Genomic DNA, 19,680 nt, shown 5'->3' on the forward strand with positions numbered 1-19,680 from the left:
ATTTTATTTAACAATGAGCCACTAGTAAATGGTCAAGATTTCCATTTACAGCGATCTCTGATTGAACAGTTGCGCAGACTGAGGTATAAAAAAGGCCTTTAAAGGTGCAATACGTAAGAATTTTAGATGACAACATTCAAAAATTAACTAAAATAAACGTATATCTTATCGTATGTCATCTGACCTGGAAGTTCGGACCGCTACCTGCATGGCTAAGTGAGATAACTGAGCTAACTCAAAGATCTTCTTTGTTTCTGCCAACCGAGCCGGCTAACTTTGGGCCCTGGTGCATCACGTTTTGTTGTAATGACAAGGTTTGGCCACTACGAAAGTTGGCTTTAAAGCCTGGCGCTCTTCCTGAAGGCTTAAGCTAACTAGCTAAGGGCAGCTACAGTTGTGCCAATTCTTACATGTTGCACCTTTAATCACTTCAGTCTAAAAACCAGAATTGATCAGATGACTTTGGGCCAACCAGACCCATAAAGACCTACCTTGAAGTGCAGTAATTGTGCTGGACCAGACTGTGTTCAGCTGTACTGTCTTGGTTCTGGGTCAGAGTGTGTTAAATACAAAAAGTTCTGCTATTTGAGCACAAAGTTTCCGGCTTACCGTCAGTAATTGCAGGTTTCAGCCGACTCATAAAACACTGTGAAGCCTTTGGCCCTGTCAGAGTCGATCATTATAGAGACGGCTGCAGGTGGAGAGAGGAGAGGGGAGAGAAGGACAGGAGGTTGGAAAACACACTTAAAGATAAAAATACACATCTTTTGTGTGTGTTTGCGTGTGTGCAGAGGAACCCAAGAGAAAATGGCAAATGCTGTTATTCTCTCTGTGGTCCTAATTAAACCCGGAGCTGCTTTGGACGTGACAGCACACACACACACACACACACACACACCCTCACTGCCTCTGTCTTTTTGTCTACTTCCTCTTACATCTACTTCTTCCACTTATCTCCTCGTCCCTCGTTTGTTTTTTCTCTCCGACACACCTTCCTGCCGAAGGAAACGCTAGAATATCACATAACGTCCCGCGATGACAGGATGACTGATGGTACAGTAACGTGACGGAGAGTGTGTGAGTGAGTGTGTGTGGACGGAGAGATTACCTCCACGTGCGCCGGAGACCACCGGTGCAACGGATGACATTTCTCACACACACACACACACAGGCACACACACACACAGACAGGAGGATGAGAGAGTGATTGGATTAGAGTGATGTGGATGAGCATATGTGATTACAGGGCACTTGGTATTTAAAAAGAGAGTGGGGTGACAGAGGCCGTGTGTGTGTGTGTGTGTGTGTGTGTGTGTGTGTGTGTCTGTGTGTGTGTGTGTGTGTGTGTGTGTGTGTCAGAGAGAAAGAGCGAGGGGCAGGCTGACCAGTTATTAAAGACTTGGAGCAGCCTCTCCTCTCTCCTTGATTCTTCCTGCCCCCTTGTGGTATGAAGACGCAGGTACACTATAAATCAATTTACACTGACTCTTATTTGGCCTTTTTACAACACATGCCTTCAGTCAGTGTTGTAAAAAGTATCTTAAAGCCCCACTTGAGTAAAAGTAAAGCTACTGGGTCAGAATATACGAATAGCCTTGAGTTAAAGACTTAAAACATCTGATATTAAATTAACCTAATTTGGCATTTATATTAAAAATGTGTGTTTTTTTTAATGTGTTTGTGTTTGACAGAAAATCCAGGCTGAGCTAAGCGGCCATGATGCGACCCTGGAGGACATGAGGAAGAAGAACCAGGACAAAGAGCCGTCCCAGAGGATCGTGGGACAGATAGACCTCACCCAGGTGATAAGATGATAGTGCGAATAGTAAATAATGGAAAAATAAATATGCTAAAGATAGAAAATAATAAATAGGCTAATTAATATATAAATACTCCTCGTTTATATCTTTTCAAAATGTAAAATATCAGTCCTAACTTATCCAACAGAGGAAAAAAAACGTCCTTAAGCAGTCATATGATGCAAACATATACAAAATGGAGTTTGGAGATTTGCGCACAAGGTCAGTCAAAGCATCACCAGTAACATCCCGGTGTCTTGTCAGAAGATTTCAATAATTAACGAAGGTGTCCGTGTTCTGCCAGCTGTGCGTGCTGCACTCATGAGAGCTGCGAGTGTGATCCGCTGCCAACGAGTCCGTCTGAGCAGGTGGAAGCAAAGTCCAGTGAAAACATGGAGGAAGCTGCTGCATCTGCAGACTGCACTTAACTCTGCGTTGTTCTTCTTCTCTGATTTATATATTTATTTACTGGCTTTACCAGCTGTTGTCGCTGGAGTTCGTTCAGAGATAATTGCAGTCTAGTTTTGTCAGTTTTGTAAAAAGTACTCAAAACTCTCACTTGAGTAAAAGTAAAGATGTCGTGTTAAAATATTATTTTGGTAAAAGTGAAAGTTACTCGAGTAAAAGTATCTGATGTTAAATGTACTTAAGTATCAAAAGTACAAGTAAAAGTAAATGATACATATACTTCCATATATGTATATACTGTGATATATATATGTATATTTATACCCCAAAATTGTACTTAAGTACAGTACTTGAGTAGATGAATTAGTTACATTCCTTTGTTTGTTTGTGTCTTTCAGAAAATGCTGACAGACGTGTGGACAAAGTTCCGGTTCTTCCAGAAGCCGGCCAACTTCGACGCTCGGCTGGCCGAGTGTGAGCGCGTGCTGGCCGGGGTCAAGAACCAGGTGGGGTTGCTGGAAATCGGCAGCGTGGAGCAGGACGTGGTGCAGTCTCAGCTGGAGCAGTGCATGGTGGGTGATCGCATCGCGGCGGCGGATAGATGGATGATTGGTTGGATTGGACCTGCGATAGATCCTGGTGTGTGTTTGTGTCTAACAGAAGATGTACAAGATGCTGAGTGAAGTGAAGGGGGAGGTGGAGACGGTGATAAAAACGGGCCGACAGATCGTCCAGAAGCAGCAGACTGAGCAGCCCAAAGAGCTGGACGACAGAGTGACCGCCCTCAAACTGCTCTACAACCAGCTGGGATCACAGGTCAGTACACACACGCACACACACACACACACACACACCATCATCATCATCATCATCCAAGTAAGATATCAACATTTATTTGTCCTTTTTTATGTGTGTGTAGGTAACTGAGAGTAAACTGGAGCTGGAGAAAATCCTCAAGTTGTCGAGGAAGTTGCGTAAGGAGCTGAACGGGCTGACGGAGTGGCTCGCCGCCACTGACGCCGAGCTGACCAGACGCTCTGCCGTGGACGGTATGCCCAGCGACCTGGAGGCGGAGGTGGCGTGGGCACAGGTATGACACACAAAATACAAAACTTAAAGTCTTCACTGGCAATCTCCAAAAGTATTGAGAAAAAGAAGAAAGAAACTTCTTATTCACTCTCTTTTTGCTCAGTTTTGGTCTCCACCAACCCCTGAGAAAAATATCAAAAATATTAAAAATCCGTTATCACGTTATTTCTCTCCTTCTCTCGCTTCAGTCCATCCACGAGGAGACAGAGAGGCGTCAGCCACACCTGCAGTCTGTGGTGGACCTCGCCGAGGCCCTGAAGGTGCTGCTGCGGGGCCACGGGGGCCTCGTGGACGACAAAGTCAGCCTGCTGCACTGCAACTGGATCGCAGTCACATCCAGAGCAGAAGAGTGGCTCAACCTGCTGCTGGTCAGAGAAAGAAATAGAACATAAAACCCTCCATGATGCTCGTTTTGTCGGTCTCATCAGCGCTTAAAATATACCTAACTCTCCAAAAATAGATCATTGGAAGTGTCACTGTTTGGAGCCTGAAGAAGTGAGTACCTTGAACGTCTCCCTCTCTTCCTCTCTCTCCCTCTCAGGACTACCAGCGGCAGATGCAGAAGTTGGATCGAGAGATTAAGGAAGTGAACGGATGGATCGACGGAGCAGAGAAACAGATGGACGAGATGGACGGCCAGGGACCCAACGATGCTGTGCTTAAGGTGGTAATGTTTATCTTTATGTATGTTGTGCTTGATGTTATCTCACTCTGTAGATTAGATATGAGGGAGGTCGTTTTTTAAGAAGAAATTACTTGAAATACAAATAATGATCGTGTTTTGATTAGATGAGAGAATCAGTTATCATCTCTTTTATGTTGTGTTCGTGCCCTGTGGGAGGCAGCGAGTGTTTATTCTACAGTGTTATTAAATACTGTGTTAATGCCATTTTAATTTAGTGGAATAAACTGAATGCAAATTATTCACTTTTTTGAACAAAGGCACGCATTTGTTTACCAATTTAGTATTATAAACAACATTATGCAGATGACATAAGGATAAAGTGGGTTTTTTTGTTATTTTTATTTATTTTATTTTTATGATTTTCATTATAAACCAGCACCATACAAAAAAAACAAACTAATGATGATAAATACACACTAAAGAGAGTTAGATTGTCCATTTACAAAGAGAAGGTTATGAAAAAAGAACAATAAACACAAATAAAACAGCCGTGGTTACAAGTGTAAATAATGAAAACGTCATCTTCGTAGCTTTTGAATCTGTGTAAAGAAATTTCAGCAATTTCACAAAACATATTCATGATTTTTCTGCCTGATCTGCCCAGAATTTAAAAGCAGCATCATTAAGCACGAAACATGAAAGTGTTGTTAGCCCCCCCAAAAAAGTGAAACAAGACATCCACTGAACTTCAAACCCTGTTTCTTTCATGTCTTTGACTTTCATGCCTCAGCGTCTCTGACTGACTGTCTGTTTGTGCGTTTGTGTCCTGCAGGTGTTGCGTGCGGAGCTGGAGATGACGAGGGCTAAGATGGAGGAGGTGAACGCTCTGGCCCAGGAGCTCATGTCCACCAGGGGGGAGAACTGCCAGGCCCAGGTGGGACCCAAAGTGGAGCAGATCAACCGGAGATTTGACATCGTCGCGCAACGCATCGCCTCTGGACTGGTAGGGAAGAAGACGATTATACACTCTGACTACTAATATGACGAACAGCAATAACACTCACACACAATCTGCTGAGATTCAATTAATCTGTCAGTCGTTGTTTGTTTGTGATTTTGACTTGAAGCTGCAGCTTTAAATGGACTCTCTCTCTTTCATCTTCCTTGCTAAATACTATAATTCAAATATCCCCATAAATTTACTTCAAACTCTCTCCAAACACACTCCGAACTCGCTAAATTTACTCCAAACTCGGCCTAAATTTACTTCAAAGTCTCGCTAAATAGACTTCAAACTCTCTCGCTAAATGTACTTTAAACCCTCACTTACCAGACTTCAAACTCTCACACTAAATTTACTTCAAGCTCTCACTAAATCTGCTCCAACCTCTCCGACTAAATTTACTTTCTCTTGGCCACTAATGATCTTCCTTTCCTCGTCTGCATGTGTGTGTCAGACGGCAGCGTCGGCCAAGGAGCTGGAGCAGTACTACAGCGAAGCACAGATCTGGCTGGAGCTCCTGGAGGAGGAAGCCAAACAGGGCGAGAACCTTAAGGAGGAGGACTTCCAGGAGGACAAGGTCTCACACATGCACATACACCAGAATAATGACGGCTTTTTTGACTGTGACATGTGCACTTATGAACAATGTGTGTGTCGTGCAGGATTGTGAAGAAGGTGCAGTGAAGGAGTTATTGTTGAAAGGAGAGAATCTACAGAGGAGAGTCCCGGATCAGGACAAGAGAGAGCAGCTCAGACTGAAACACAACCAGCTCAACAGCAAGTACAACACCGTCAAGGTAACTACAAACTGTGAGACACCGGACCGAATCAATGCTGTGACGATCAAACATGTCTGATATTTACAGCTCGACAGTAGCAGCGCCCTGAACTGCTGCAGCCAGAAGATGAATGAGGCCGAGCTCCGACGTCCATCTAAAATCAGTTAAATCAGAAGTCATGTCATCATAAGGCACACACACATAATGCCGGTTTTTCCACTTCAAAATGCCATCTGACTGACTCATCCTTACTTTTGATTATTTTTCCATTTGCTGAATGTCACTCTGCGATGAATTGTGGGTTATTTCCTTAGTTTGGCATTTCGGGAAAATACGCTTTTCACTTACTTGCTGAGTCAGATAAAAAGACTGATGCCACTCATGTTTGTGCATTAAAGGAGCAATATGTAAGAGTTGCCCACCTCTAAACAAACATGGCTGCCGAATAGTTAGCTAAGCTAGCCATGTAGCTAACGCTCCTATTAGCTGAGTTACTCGGAAAATGTTGGCTTCGTTCACCCCTTGAGGTAAAAAGTGGCCAGGGGCTAGCTGGTTAGCATGCTAACTTCAGTAGATGGATGTCTTTGACGTAACATCAAAACTGTCATTTCTTCACGTTCTGTTGATAATGTTAGTTCGTTTTTTAGTGTTTTAAACTAAGATTCTCATATATTGCAACTTTAATCATGAAGCTAGAACTGAGATAGGTTAGCTTAGCTTAGCTTAGCTTAGCTTAAAGACTGGAAACAGGGACGAAATAAACAAAAAATATATAACATGTTGATTAGTGAACTTCAGACATGTTAAACAGATTTTGTAACATTCACACAAAGCCATGCTAGCTTTCCCCCCTGTTTCCAGTCTTTATGCTAAGCTAAGCTACTCGTACTGGCTCTAACCTTATATTTAAAGGTTAAATGTGGTACTCGTCTCCTCCTTCCATTGCATTCATGTTACAACACCACTGTTGTTCAAGTCATCTGCCCCCTCAAGCGGTTGCCAGTTTGTGCACTAGCTAATGTTGCTAACACCAGATAACGTTAACGTTGCTGGTGTCAGCTAGCTCATAATAGCGCAGTACAGTATGCTGGGTGCATAATGTAGAACTCAAATAATGCTTTTAAGGAAAAGAGATATGAGATATCAGCGTTGTATCAGTCTTTTCATCTCACTCTCTGCTTGATAACAAGTAGGTGCATTTTCCGAAAAGCTGACCTTTAAGGAAAGTTTGCAGAGATGCAGATTTATGGGAAAAATAGCCAAAGTCAAACAGAGAGCTCTCAAACACTCGCCAATTTCCCAGTGGCACAGCCTTGAGCTCTCAGAGACTTAGCTCGATCATTCATCAAAGTCTGGGACATTAGCATCAGGCATTACATGAACTTAATCCATTTCTTACAGCTTATCTGGGTCCAGGTCTCAGTGGCAGCACCCTGAAGCTTTTTATATTCTCAAACTTAAAGCAGACACATTTCATGACATGTCACTGCGATGTCTGAGACGTTCCTGTGTGTGTGAATGTGTAGGACCTGCGTGTGCTGAGAAACAGAAAGGCACTGGCCATCGCTCCCCAGTGGTACCAGTACAGAAGGAAGTCACATGACCTGCTGGCCTGGCTGGACGACATCCAACGCAGTGTGGACCAGCTGCCCGACCCCCCCGAAGGAGAGAGGGTCAAGGTGACGACACACACACATAAACACACACAACAATATTCTATTATCATGTCACTATCATGTTAAGTAATAATCATGAAGCTTAATATGCAGCCTCTTTATTTCTGTCTTCTTCATCATCCAGCTCATCATCTCACTCTCTCCACTCAGCTTTCTTTGTCTTTAATGTGTTCATGTTCCACATTTTCTTGGCACATGTGTGGATAAACCTCTTTCTGTCTTTGTTTTCTTACCTCTCATCTTCTCCCACTTTTGGACAGAGGGTTGGTGTCAAGGCTTTTGCATTTTTATCCACTTGGGAAGAGCACTTTCTAAATAATTGCGCCAGGAAACCGTCCTTATATCTATTTCAGAGTAATAATTGCACATCAATTCTTGTTCCCTTCAGCTTTCTGTGGTGGACCCACACTTGGGAAGGAGCTAATTAAACTGTGTTGTGTGCAGCATTTTAACATCAATAAATCATTACTAAATTATTTGTAAGACAGTCGTGAAATTCTTATTTACTATGACTTTAAATCACCAATGCCTACTGAGCTGCACACTGTATTTAAGTGTGTATATTAAAATTAGTATATGAGCAATTACAATGACATAACATAAAAATGACTATGATTTAGTTGTAAGCATATATAAGGACGTGTTTAAGTTTATGAATGTATTTATGAACAATTAAAACTCTTGTGAAGCATCTGTAATAGAGAGAACACATACAAAACTGTTTTCATATATTATAGTAATATTTATATAATTAACTCCATTAATTTGGCCATGATATATTGATGTTAAAAGTCCCATATTGTGATTAAAACGCTCAATCCATGGAGAAATGCGCACAGCCTCTATTTAGAAACTGTGTCTTTAAATGCGCCGTCAGGACTTTTGTAAGGTTGACGTGGAAACACGGTGGGCGGGGCCTGCTCAGGCCTGTGAGGGCTGACCAATCGGAGCAGACTGAGCTTTTCAGTTGGGGTTCCTTAAGTGTAACTTGAATATTCTAGTAGACATTCAAAATAAAGAGTACAAACCTTAAAATGAAACTATGGGGCCTTTAATGCTGCATTCAGGTGCAGCTTGTGGAAATACTGATGTGGAAAAGCTTTGACGGCCCAACCCTGGACTGCACCTGTTTCTCTGCCTCCACCCTGACTCTGTGTGTGTGTCTTTTACTTTCAGATGATCGTTATGACATTTCGCTAAGCGGGACGTCTGACTCGCTCGCCTCAGACTCGCCTGTCATTGCCGCAACTGAGATTCCTCACTGCCTGTCTGTCTGTCTGTCTGTCTGTCTGTCTGCTCATCTATCTGTCTTTCTGTCTCTGCTTCTTTTCACCCCCCCCCACACACCTCACACACTGCACTTACTCCTCTGTACTTATTTAAAAAGCCGGTGATTGTACTCCTACTCAATGTAAATAAAGTCTGAAGGCAGTGTGCGCCTCCTAATTACAGCACCGCTTATTTTATATGGATTGTGCAAATGGAGACAAATACTATCAATATACAATAAATTCCTTTGAATGTTTGACACTGACAAACATGATATTTTATCCCTTTTATTAATGTGCTGTGTCTTTGTTGGAGTGTGTGCTAAGGAGTAAATGAACGTCTTTTATTATTATTTATTAATTGTCACTGTGTGTGTGTGAGTGTATTATTCAAGTACATCCACATGCCTCTCTGTGCTTGACCCCCCCCCCCTCCCCTGTGCTCAGCCAATAGCGAGTGACCACCTGGTTGATCTGTCCAATAGGAAATTGGCTCAGAGTTCGACAAGAAGAAGGAGGAGCTTAAGGAGTTGCAGGGCTTAGCCAATCAGCTCTCAGAAGCTGGAGCCGCCAATCTAGTGGAGCCCCGCCAACTCCAGCTCACCAAGCGCTGGGTTGAGGTGGAGGGCAAGTTCATACCCTTCAAAAGACAAAGTGTGAGTTTCAGTAGGCACGACTTCTTTATCTACAGTACTAACAGAGAGTACGATACTAATACTAATACTTCTGCATAATACTGCTATCGAAGCTCTAAACATATTAAAGAAAGTGTGTGAGTCTCTAATTTTCACTAACTATTAGCATGAAATTAGCTTAAAAAGCTAACACTCAAATAGCGGAGGTTTGGGTTTTACTTAGGTCTTCATTTTATTTACAAAACAATGTATACTTCACAATTAAACAAAAAACAATATGGTGTCATCAGCTAACAAGGTTTATTCCAATTGGTTGTTCAGTTTAATTTCTGAGCCGAGTACAGGCTAAAGAAAAAACCCGTCACCATTTTGGGAAAAACACCTGGTCACTTTCTTGCCGAGAGTTAGATTAGAAGATTGATACCCCTCTCATGTCTGGGTGGTAAATATGAAGCTAGTGCTGTGAGGCAGTTAGCTTAGCTTACCACAAACAATGAAAACAGGGTTAAATAGCTAACCTGGCTCTGTCCAAAGTTTTAAAAATCTGCCTAGCAGGGTCCTGACTTTAGCAGCATAAATAGCCAAATATGGTGTTAACTATAATGCTAGTCGGCACTATAGTTAGCTAAGTATGGTGCTAACTATACTGCCAATTTGCAACATAGCTGAGTGTGGTGCTAATTGTGATGCTAGCAGGAGGCTCAAATCCCCTAATGCTAGAGTCAGGTGCCTGGTAGGTCCATTTTTTAAACTTTGGACGGTGCTAGTTAGCACCATAGTTAGCATACTCTTAGGCATAAGAGTGGTATCAACCTCATCATCTAACTATTCGCAAGGAAGCAAATAAGCTTATTTTGCAAAATGTACAGAAATACAATGGAATCAAGTGAGTCAAAGAAGACATTTATTTATAATTATTATTAATAATAATAAGTCTGGCATCTTATTGTCAACAAATCATATGAAAGACCAAAAAAATGTGTCAGTCCATCCCTCGATACTTTCTGACTTTCCTACGCTGTACCTCTAAGCCCCAAGCACGTTGGTTCCTACTAAATATGGATCATTTTCAGTTTCTAACAAACGTTATTAAACAGGAAGAATGTTTTATTTTTTTTCCTCTGGTGAGTATTTGTGGCAACAGGATTGAGTCAAAATAACAGCATTGGCAACATTGTGGCTCACTGATATGTTTTTAATAGTTTTTGGACAACAATAGAGCTCCATGGCACAGAGGAAGAAGATAAAATCAGACCCTGATACTCACACAATGCTTGTTAGTCTGCACATGGGATTAGTTGACAATAAGACGAATAAACAATAAGACCAGACTTATCCTTTAAGATAAAATGAAGCTCTAACCGTAACCCCAAAATATTTCTTCTGGCAGCCCAGAGTTAGTTTAAAAAAGTGACTTCAATCTAAATCAGAATTCGATTGTTCCCTCACGAACAATATCCGAGTTGCTTTTTTCGTTTTTCTTTGCTGCATTCTCATTAACATGTCTTATGTGTACATGTGAAACCTGCTCACATGTCTGAATCTCATTGGTTGCTCTGTCTATCCTCTGTGTCACCGCATGCTCCCCGCCCCCCTCGCCAACCAATTAAATTACAACCTCGCAGTTCCCTGATCTGCCGGTCACTGAAGATGTATGTACCCTGTCCACCAATCACATGAATCGACCACATGCACTTACACCACATAGTGTCAACTGTTGGATGAACACACATCTGAACGCGCAGTAAGGCGTTTCTTCAGGCGCACTGAGAGGACTCTTAAGCACATATTTAGTGACAGTTTGATTTTGACTGAACACACTCACTCTGCGTCAGCGTGATGCAGCAAACCTGGGAGCTGCCCAGTCCTCTGAGCTGCTCCTCTCAAGCTGTTTAGACACTTCAGTGCATTGCTGGAGAACTCTTAAGCAGTAATTGGTGCACTTCATTTCCCATACTCTCCACGCTGGTGTGTGTAATCTGTAATCACAGGCCTGGTTTCAACTTTTAGATGACAGCATCAAAAGTTACACGACATACATGAACTCTACTTATTATTAAACAAATCACTTAATCCCAACCAGCCTCAGGGGTGATGTTGAAGCTGACCTTTGACCTTTTGTGTCAGAATGAATGCATTATCATTATCCATGATAACTCCCCCAATTTTACACTTTAAAGTGTGTTTACAGCTCTTGGGGAGTACTACTGCATATGTGAAAAAAGTAGCATAAAGCCTTTTGTGGCTCCAGAGGAAGATGCATGTAATCTGATAAATTTCCTCCAGTGATGTTATTCAGTGGCTAAGTTGCATTGTGGGTAATGTAGGCAGCAGGTTTCATTTGGCGGAGAATCTCAAACATCTGTGTGAGGAAGGAAAAGGAAGCAAAACACCAAAAATGTGGTCAAGTGGTTTGCAGATGGTTTTTGGTGTGAAATATAGACCGACCCTAGCATTTTAAAGGTGCAGTATACAACTTTTTTACGGGCCAATAAACAAACAGCGCTCTTGATTCAAGATATTGCAGTTTTCAAGAGCTAACCTGAGTTTAGATGTACTTTAAAGACAAATGTATTTAACTGTTTAAACATTAGAGCAAAACAGGCCTGTATTTTAAACTTTAAAAAAATAAACACTGTTTGAAGCTAGAAAGGCGGCAGGGTCCGCCACATATAAACAAAGTAAAACAGCATGAAATTGTGTTGTTTATCCAGTTTATTCAGTCATGAAAACAAAGAGAGTTTCTTAGTTTGTTTGGGCAATAAAACTTCCCCAAAAACTACATAGCGCACCTTTAAAATTGAATTGTTACGTTTTCCCCAATTTGCATTTTCACTGGTAAAAATATTCTTGGTGGATTTTTCACATCGAAAAAGTCAATTTCAGACTCCCCCACGCTGGGATCCCCCACATTATAAATCCAAATTTAACCTCGGGATATATTTGACACTTTGAAATGAAATAAATACATTGATTCCAAATAAGTGAGGACACAAGTGCGTAGTGCAATGACCGAAATAAAAACTATCCAGAGTGCAGGACAAAGCCATCTCACCACACCTATCTGCACCCGAGCACCAAAATAGAGCCCTTACTCATTTTCATCTCCTCTCAGCGCCTCAGCAGCAGTGAATCATTGCAGCATACTGTCAAATCTGAGTGTATATTAGGATGCTGCTGCCTTTACTCATACAGTGTTTTTGATAAAGACAAATGCAGTACAGATGTGTGTTCAGTCCAAGTCGTCTAGAAGGAAGAGAAGAGCAGACCAGATCGTGACAGTGGGAGACACAAGCTATTTTATATGCTTTCCCGACTTATGCTTGTTTTTGGTCTGCAGTCGCAAACCTTGAATCTAAAAAAAAAAAAAAAATCAGTAAGAGTGACGACAACAGGCGTCTCAAGAAACTGCCCGCCTACACTGATTCAGTTTTAAGATGCTGGGAAGGAATGTGTGTTTGCTGGCAGGAGCTAAATATCCGTCAGTCTAGACAAAGACTAGAATAACTTACTTGGGCCAAACTTCCTGTTCAAAGTGAGACATCGGCCACTTTTTGGTGTGAGACGAACCACATGTTGATTTAAGCCTCGAGATCTGCTCTGCTCTCATGTTCAGTGGCACTTATTGAAATCACAAACACATGCAGACAATGTCAGAAAGGCTCCAAATGAAAAAATGTAATGTGTGAGCAGGCCGGTCTATGTGTGTATCTGACGTGATTATTGTGATTTATGAATAATAATAATATTATAGTCTGTCTTCTTGCCCAATATCAATAGTAATATTACAATAATATACAGATATTGTAGCAATGATTTAAAAAATGCACAACAGACCATCTAATTAAAGTGTAAAAACGATAATAGTGGCAAAATTGGGGTAAGCTAAGCTAATTTGCTCAGCTCTTACCCACCCACAACCTATCTTGTATATTAAAATGTTGCTACAAGTGAACATACTGTTCATGTATTTTGTGAGAGTGTGTACACATCTGTATATTTCTCATTTCTTTACCCGAGTATGACAGAGCTAATGCTAATGCTAATAGTGCGCAGAGAAACTGGGACATTCAAAACTGCCTTTTCATTTTACTTCATAACACATAGTGCACATGTGTGAAATGGTGAAGGAAACTTTCTTTCCTGACTATACTGCAGTTTAAAATGCAGTTAAAGGGCCATTCCACCAATTTTACACATTAGTTTACCCACTGATGGGGAAAAAACATGGGCTACAAACTGCGGTATAGCGTTTAAAAGACATGGGCATTCGTAAGAAAGGGAGGGTTTATCGGAAAACATGCTAAGCTGCATTATGGGAAGTGTAGTTTTTTTGGAACCTGACCCTAACGAATGTCAGTCAGAAAAATATTTCAGCCTCTGCTGCTTCAATTTTGACCATTCTGTCTCTTGTGAGTCTCAAAGTGCGATGCTAAATCACAGGAGTACACTGTTAATGATTCAGGTGCCAAAAAGCCACCAAATTGAACATTTGTATCCCTGAAGAGGATATTCAGTCCATTAGCGAGTGAGTGAATCAGCCCGCTCCCTCCGTCCCACTCCTGCGAAAGTCATTATTACTGAACCCAGCGCTGACTTTTTGACTTAAGGCCGGCAGCAATCATTACCTTCCTGTGAGGCTGCTAATAATGCAAACAGAGGTGTTTTTTATTTTTTTTAAATTTTGGGTTAATTAAAGCGTCATTTAAAGGTGACGGGAGCGTGAAAATGAGGTGAAGTGAACCGAGCCGAGTGCTAATGTCCCAGAATCTCTGCACCTTGGAGAGGAGTTTCATTAACCATGAGTATTATGTATCATGATCGGGGCAAATGTAAAATTAATTTCTATTTCAAGCACCGACTAATAATCAAAAGCTCAAATAAATTAACAACGCAAGCCTCAGTGCGATCGTGGTATACAGTAGGGAGTAGTATCGTGTTTGAAGAGACATAGTGAGAGATCACATGACATCTGACAGCCTTGAACATATCTGGGGCTCCATTTATCAAAAGTTTAGAATTCATCATGTGAAATTCATCCCGAATAAGTAATTTATATGGGTTTTATATAGAATACACTGAAATAATGGATGAATTCTGTAGATCTGATTTACATTTTCTCATATATTTTTTAAAATGACGTCCAGTGAAGGTCTTTGATAAATGAATTCCCAGAGAATAAGTGAGAGAAATGAACATAACTCTTTTGTATGAAGTCATAATATTGTTGTGTTTTTCTGATCTACCTTTCTACTTTGTGTGTTGGTGCCCCCGCCTTCCTGCGTGTGTGTGTGTGTGTGTGTGTGTGTGTATGTGTGTGTCCAGGACTATCTCGCAGAGCTGCAGGCGTTGCTGCGTTCAGTGTCAGAGACGGACTTCAAGCTGAACTCTCCTGAATACTGGCCCGCAGCGTATTATAACCTGCCTCAGCAGGAGCACTGCCTGAAGGTCAGCACTGCTTCAGTGTTTCTGTCTGAGAGACACAGATAATATTTCTCAGTGAATAATATCATGGACAGTCAGTTCAAAGCAGTATGGTAATGATTTCAAGAAATATTCAAATTAAGGTTGGGACGATACCAGAATCTTAAACTTTGATACAATACTTTTATAAAAAAATAAAAAATAAAAACATTTAAATGGTTACCTCTTTCAATACTACAACAAAAAGGAAAAAACGCAAATGCAAAAATAGTGTGTTTTGGTCTCAAACATATTTGTGTACTGTGTTGAAGAGATGTCTACTGAAGCTAGCATGCTAGACAGCTAGCCCCGGGCCTGAAAACCTCTTCCTCCCAGTGGTCCAAAGCTCCTGTGCCAGCGGTGTAAACACCAACGCTCTCCTGTTAGTCTGGCTAGCTGCACTGAGCTAACGCGCTAACAGTAGCTACAGTCATGGATGTATAAAAAGAATACAGTCAGCAGCTACTCTGGTAATATGTTGGGAAAATGAATTCAAGTTGTGAGGAAAAATACGCGAAATAGCTCCTTTAAATTTGCAGTTTTATACATGTAGTAAAGTTTTAGCTACTGTTTATCTGCATTACGATGTAAATACTACAAAAGTATATGATACGCATCCCCTCTATGTGTCCTCTGCCTCCACCATAACACACAGGAGGTGAAGGGTAGCATCGACCAGTTGCAGGGCCCGGTGGTGGGAGCGTTGGCCCGCAGGGAGGAGATGGTGTCTGGGGCTCGGCCTCTGGAGGGCCAGAGGATCCAAGAGTCCGCCACCCTCCTCAACACCAACTGGGACAAGCTGAACAAGCTCTACCAGGACCGGCTAAAGTAAGGAGACGGCGATGTGATGTGATTGCATGAATATTGAGTCATTTTGTGCAGCCGTTTGACTGAAAATCTGTGTGTGTGTGTGTGTGTTCACATCAAGGCGTTGGCAGGATTGCAACGCCAAGTGGCAGAAGCTTGTTTCAGATCAGAAGGCGTTGGAGGAGTGGCTGAGCGACGCTGAGAGCACTTTAAAACTGGCCGAGAGTGAGCCAGCACAACACAGACAGCACCTCAGGGTAACACACACACGCACGCACACACACACAGAAACACAAGCATTTCTGTACAAATATCAAGAAAGGTTTTCACACACAAGTCTGATTGTACCCAGAAAACTGCTGAGTGTATTCCAGTTGTAGATGAGTCATACTCCGTCTCCAGTGTCCACTAACGCCGCCGAAGTGCCCTTGAGCAAGGCACATGGGTCCAAACTGCTTTCCTCAGCACTTTCATCTTTCTTTTTCTCAGTGTGCTGCCCTAACGGGTGCCACATTTTGCATAAAAAGACAAATTTCCCTGCCAGAGCACGGACGAAGCAGCATGTGACCTAACGGGATGTGACATGTGATGACATGATCTGGTACACATGACATCAAAACGTGTCATCACAGTTATTTCACTCGCATCGTCATTTTCTGGGTAATGATTAGCTGGTCATCAATCAGGACATGTACTCCCATCTTCATCTCTGAGGCCACAGAATATTAAGTTCACCAGTGAGTGTGTTAATCTCCTATACTCTATAGATAGATAGATAGATAAAGATCATCATCAGTCATGTACACATGCAATAAAAGAGTCTGTTGTAGCCACAGCAGAGCAACACTCACTTTACAGAAGTTGAACTGTGTCACTCATTACTCACCACATCTGGTGACACATAATAAAAAATGTCATGACATAATAACTCATAAAATAACATGCCAAAACACGGCATGACACAACTTTCCAAACACAACGTAACATCACAGCATGACATTAAGTCTCTGCGTGTAGTCATGAGTTTTTTAGTGCCCATCCAGAGTCAGTAACACACACACACACAGTCACACACACACATGCTGGCACACAGATGGCAGTTGTCAGGAGGAAAAGGCAGCGAGTGTCTGACAGGGCAGTCAGCCTCGATACAAACACAACGCTTTCCCTTTTTAGGCCTTATGTAACAATATTATGTCATCAATTTTGACATTTCAATGTTACATCAACCCCAAAAACTGAAATTGGAGGATTTACGAAAAGCAATTTCATACAAGAGAAGAACAGTGGAGCTTTTACATCGACGAGATTCAGAGAAATATTGTGCGAGGAATGGTTTTCACAGAGCTGACTTTTAGTTTCAGCTGCTGTGGTTAAACTGATGCACTCAACCTTGCATATGAAGTGCTGTTATGTGTGTGTATGTGTGTGTGTGTGTGTGTCTGTGTTTGTGTGTGTTTGCATCATCAGACATGCCCAGTCCACTTTGGGCTGCTGTGATCAGCTCTCAATGTCCACCTGCACAGACAGGGATGCAGTGTCCAAGTGCCACTCACTTGCCAACCTGTATGCCTGTGTGTGTGTGTGTGTGTGTGTGTATGTGTGAGTGTGTGAGTGTGTCTGTGTGTGTGCTTTTGAGACACAGGACCATCTGGTACCTCATATCACAAGCTGCCACCTGAACCGCACCCAAACCTGATCCCCAAGTGTACAAACACACACACTCAGACATATTGAGTGAATTGGTCTTGATAGAGTTGTGAGGACATCGTTTGGACTTACATTCGTTTACACACAAAAAACAATCATGCTCTTAATTTCTCCCACCTTAAAGCATAGTTTCCACTTGGCAGTTAGCTTAGCTTAACTTCTGGCCACTATGAAACTAATTTGCTTATTTTTCTCGCTTACAATTCCATTAATTTACCCTTAAACAACGATGCAATAAAGGTATTTTGTATCTGATGACATGCATTTATTATTATATATTAATTGATGTACTTGAATGGTTTAGGAGCCTAATAAAACCTTTTGATCTGACTGAATAATATGAAAGCAAACCCTTAATTTATACCACCGAACACTGTTTTTCAACTGAGGTGAAAATTCCTGGCTTTCATGTTCTTTGGTTAATTCAAGTTGAAACCCATGAAAAACCCTTAAAACATGCAGATAATCCATTTGAAAAACCCTGAAATATTGAATTTGCATCCTAATTGAATTAATTAGGTACCTGTAAGTTTTTTAAAATTTTTGTATTAAGGAGTCTCACATTTTAAAACCCATTCAAGCTGTGCAGGAGACCGAAATTAAAACAAACAAACCCAAAAATCGATCATCATTATAACATCTCAAAACTGGCTCACCCTGTGTGTGTGTGTGTGTGTGTGTGTGTGTGTGTGCAGGACCTGACGGAGGCCATACCTATCGAGGAAGTGGTGTTGGGCAGAGTGAACTCTGCGGGAGAGGACATCAGCCAGTTGAGCACACCAGACGACGCCTCGCGGCTCCAATCGCAGCTCAAGTTACTCAACACTCACTGGGCGAACGTCTGCCAGCAGCTTAACGAGCACAAGAGGAGGTGTGTGTTTGTGTGTGTGTGTGTGTGTGTTGCTGCAGGTCACGGATAATCTTTGTTTGTCTTACTTTCAAACGTCCCTGAAAGAACATTTTTATCGAATATTACTTGTTTGACTTGTCAGTGCTTTCAGCAGGTTTCAGCATTAGAATATGAAACTCAATAAAATGATATAAATATTCTGTAGTAGTGGTCTAAATGCTAAATTGCGTGTCTCACTTTCCTTCCCTCTTTTTGCTGCTTCCACCCTCCACTCCTGCAGGTCCGCAGAGGCGCGTACGGCGGCTGCAGGGCTGCAAGAGGACATGGGCTCGATGCTGGGCTGGTTGGACCGGGCGGAGGGCGTCGTGGCGATCCCTCTTCAGCCTGCAGAACCACAGCACATCAGAGACACTCTGGGAAAAGTCCAGGTACCATAAAGACACAACACAGCAGCTACAATAAGCCGCTGAGCTCTGTATAATTTAATTTAGCTGCCATCATACTGCAAATTAGTTCTTTATAATTACACTTTGCATGCGCTTACATGTGTGTGTTGGCTTGTTGAATTTAATTTAGAGGGTATTACGGTTTCAAATAAGACGCTGTGATGTTTCATTTTAAAATTCAACCTTCAAAATACTCTATTGTCAGTGTGTGCGTGTGTGTGTGTTTACATAATTTGATTGAAGGAGCGTGTGTCCTACATCGAGCTGCTGCAACGATTTCTTATTAAATTCAGCCTGTGTGTGTGTTATCTGTGTGTGTCAGGCACATGTGGAGGAGCTTCCTGCCAAGAAGGCGGCGATGGAGGATCTGAACTCCAGACACAAGCAGATAACACTTCCTGCCGACAGACAGAAAGACATCAGGATCATCAACGGTCGCTGGGCTCAGGTCAGCAGCCGCCACTGTGAACGACGCTGCTAACAGCACGCCGGCGTTCTGTAAACAGGCATTCATCTTCACTCGTCAGAACAAAGCTGCGGCGGGCTGTAAACTCGCACCGTGTATATCATGATGTTTTGTACAGATAAAGGTAATGAGGAGTCGTGGCTGCTGATGGGGCTCCAGGTACTGAGGGCTCCTGTTAATACACACAGATGTAGTGTGGTGTCCTCAACCTGGGTGTGCAGGATGGAGCCAAAATACTAAAAAGTCATCCATTACATAATACATTGGAAAAATACCTCTTCAAAAATAAATAATTAAACAATGAAAACAATATATTACTAGTAATCTGCTACTAGAACAGGTGAAATTCTCTGAAAACAAGCTAACAATACAGTTTTTTTTGTTTACTACGCAGCCTAAATGTTGTGATCTGTGTCTATAGTCTGTCAGCAGAGATATCCTGACTTTGACTCCCGTGTGCGATTGTAAATGGTTAATCACAACCTGTCTCTGTTCAGGTGTCCAAGGCTCTGCCTGAGCGTCAGCTGGAGATCGAGGGGCTGCTGAGGGAGCTGGAGATGCTTCAGGGTCAGCTGGATGACCTGTCGGCCTGGGCGTCCAACACCAGAGCCAAGCTAGAGCAGAGCCCCGAGGAGCCACCAGCCAGAGTATGACTC

General features: G+C 42.1%; 1 protein-coding gene across 3 annotated transcripts in view; it reads left to right on the forward strand.

Moving 5' to 3' along the window:
* dmd (dystrophin) overlaps positions 1-19,680 on the forward strand; it is a 169,539-nt gene that overhangs the window by 80,271 nt on the left and 69,588 nt on the right. For all 3 annotated transcript variants that reach the window (XM_073462661.1, XM_073462659.1, XM_073462660.1), the window contains exons 30-47: positions 1,692-1,802; positions 2,606-2,779; positions 2,868-3,023; positions 3,127-3,297; positions 3,485-3,664; positions 3,838-3,960; positions 4,754-4,924; positions 5,379-5,501; positions 5,587-5,721; positions 7,230-7,382; positions 9,133-9,303; positions 14,608-14,730; positions 15,401-15,573; positions 15,674-15,809; positions 17,958-18,133; positions 18,393-18,540; positions 18,881-19,006; positions 19,522-19,671. In XM_073462661.1, coding sequence (XP_073318762.1) covers positions 1,692-1,802; positions 2,606-2,779; positions 2,868-3,023; positions 3,127-3,297; positions 3,485-3,664; positions 3,838-3,960; positions 4,754-4,924; positions 5,379-5,501; positions 5,587-5,721; positions 7,230-7,382; positions 9,133-9,303; positions 14,608-14,730; positions 15,401-15,573; positions 15,674-15,809; positions 17,958-18,133; positions 18,393-18,540; positions 18,881-19,006; positions 19,522-19,671 — 2,700 coding nt within the window. The remainder of the gene's footprint in view (positions 1-1,691; positions 1,803-2,605; positions 2,780-2,867; positions 3,024-3,126; positions 3,298-3,484; positions 3,665-3,837; positions 3,961-4,753; positions 4,925-5,378; positions 5,502-5,586; positions 5,722-7,229; positions 7,383-9,132; positions 9,304-14,607; positions 14,731-15,400; positions 15,574-15,673; positions 15,810-17,957; positions 18,134-18,392; positions 18,541-18,880; positions 19,007-19,521; positions 19,672-19,680) is intronic.

Source organism: Pagrus major, chromosome 24 (genome assembly GCF_040436345.1).
Source record: "Pagrus major chromosome 24, Pma_NU_1.0".
NCBI classification, from domain to species: Eukaryota; Metazoa; Chordata; class Actinopteri; order Spariformes; family Sparidae; genus Pagrus; species Pagrus major.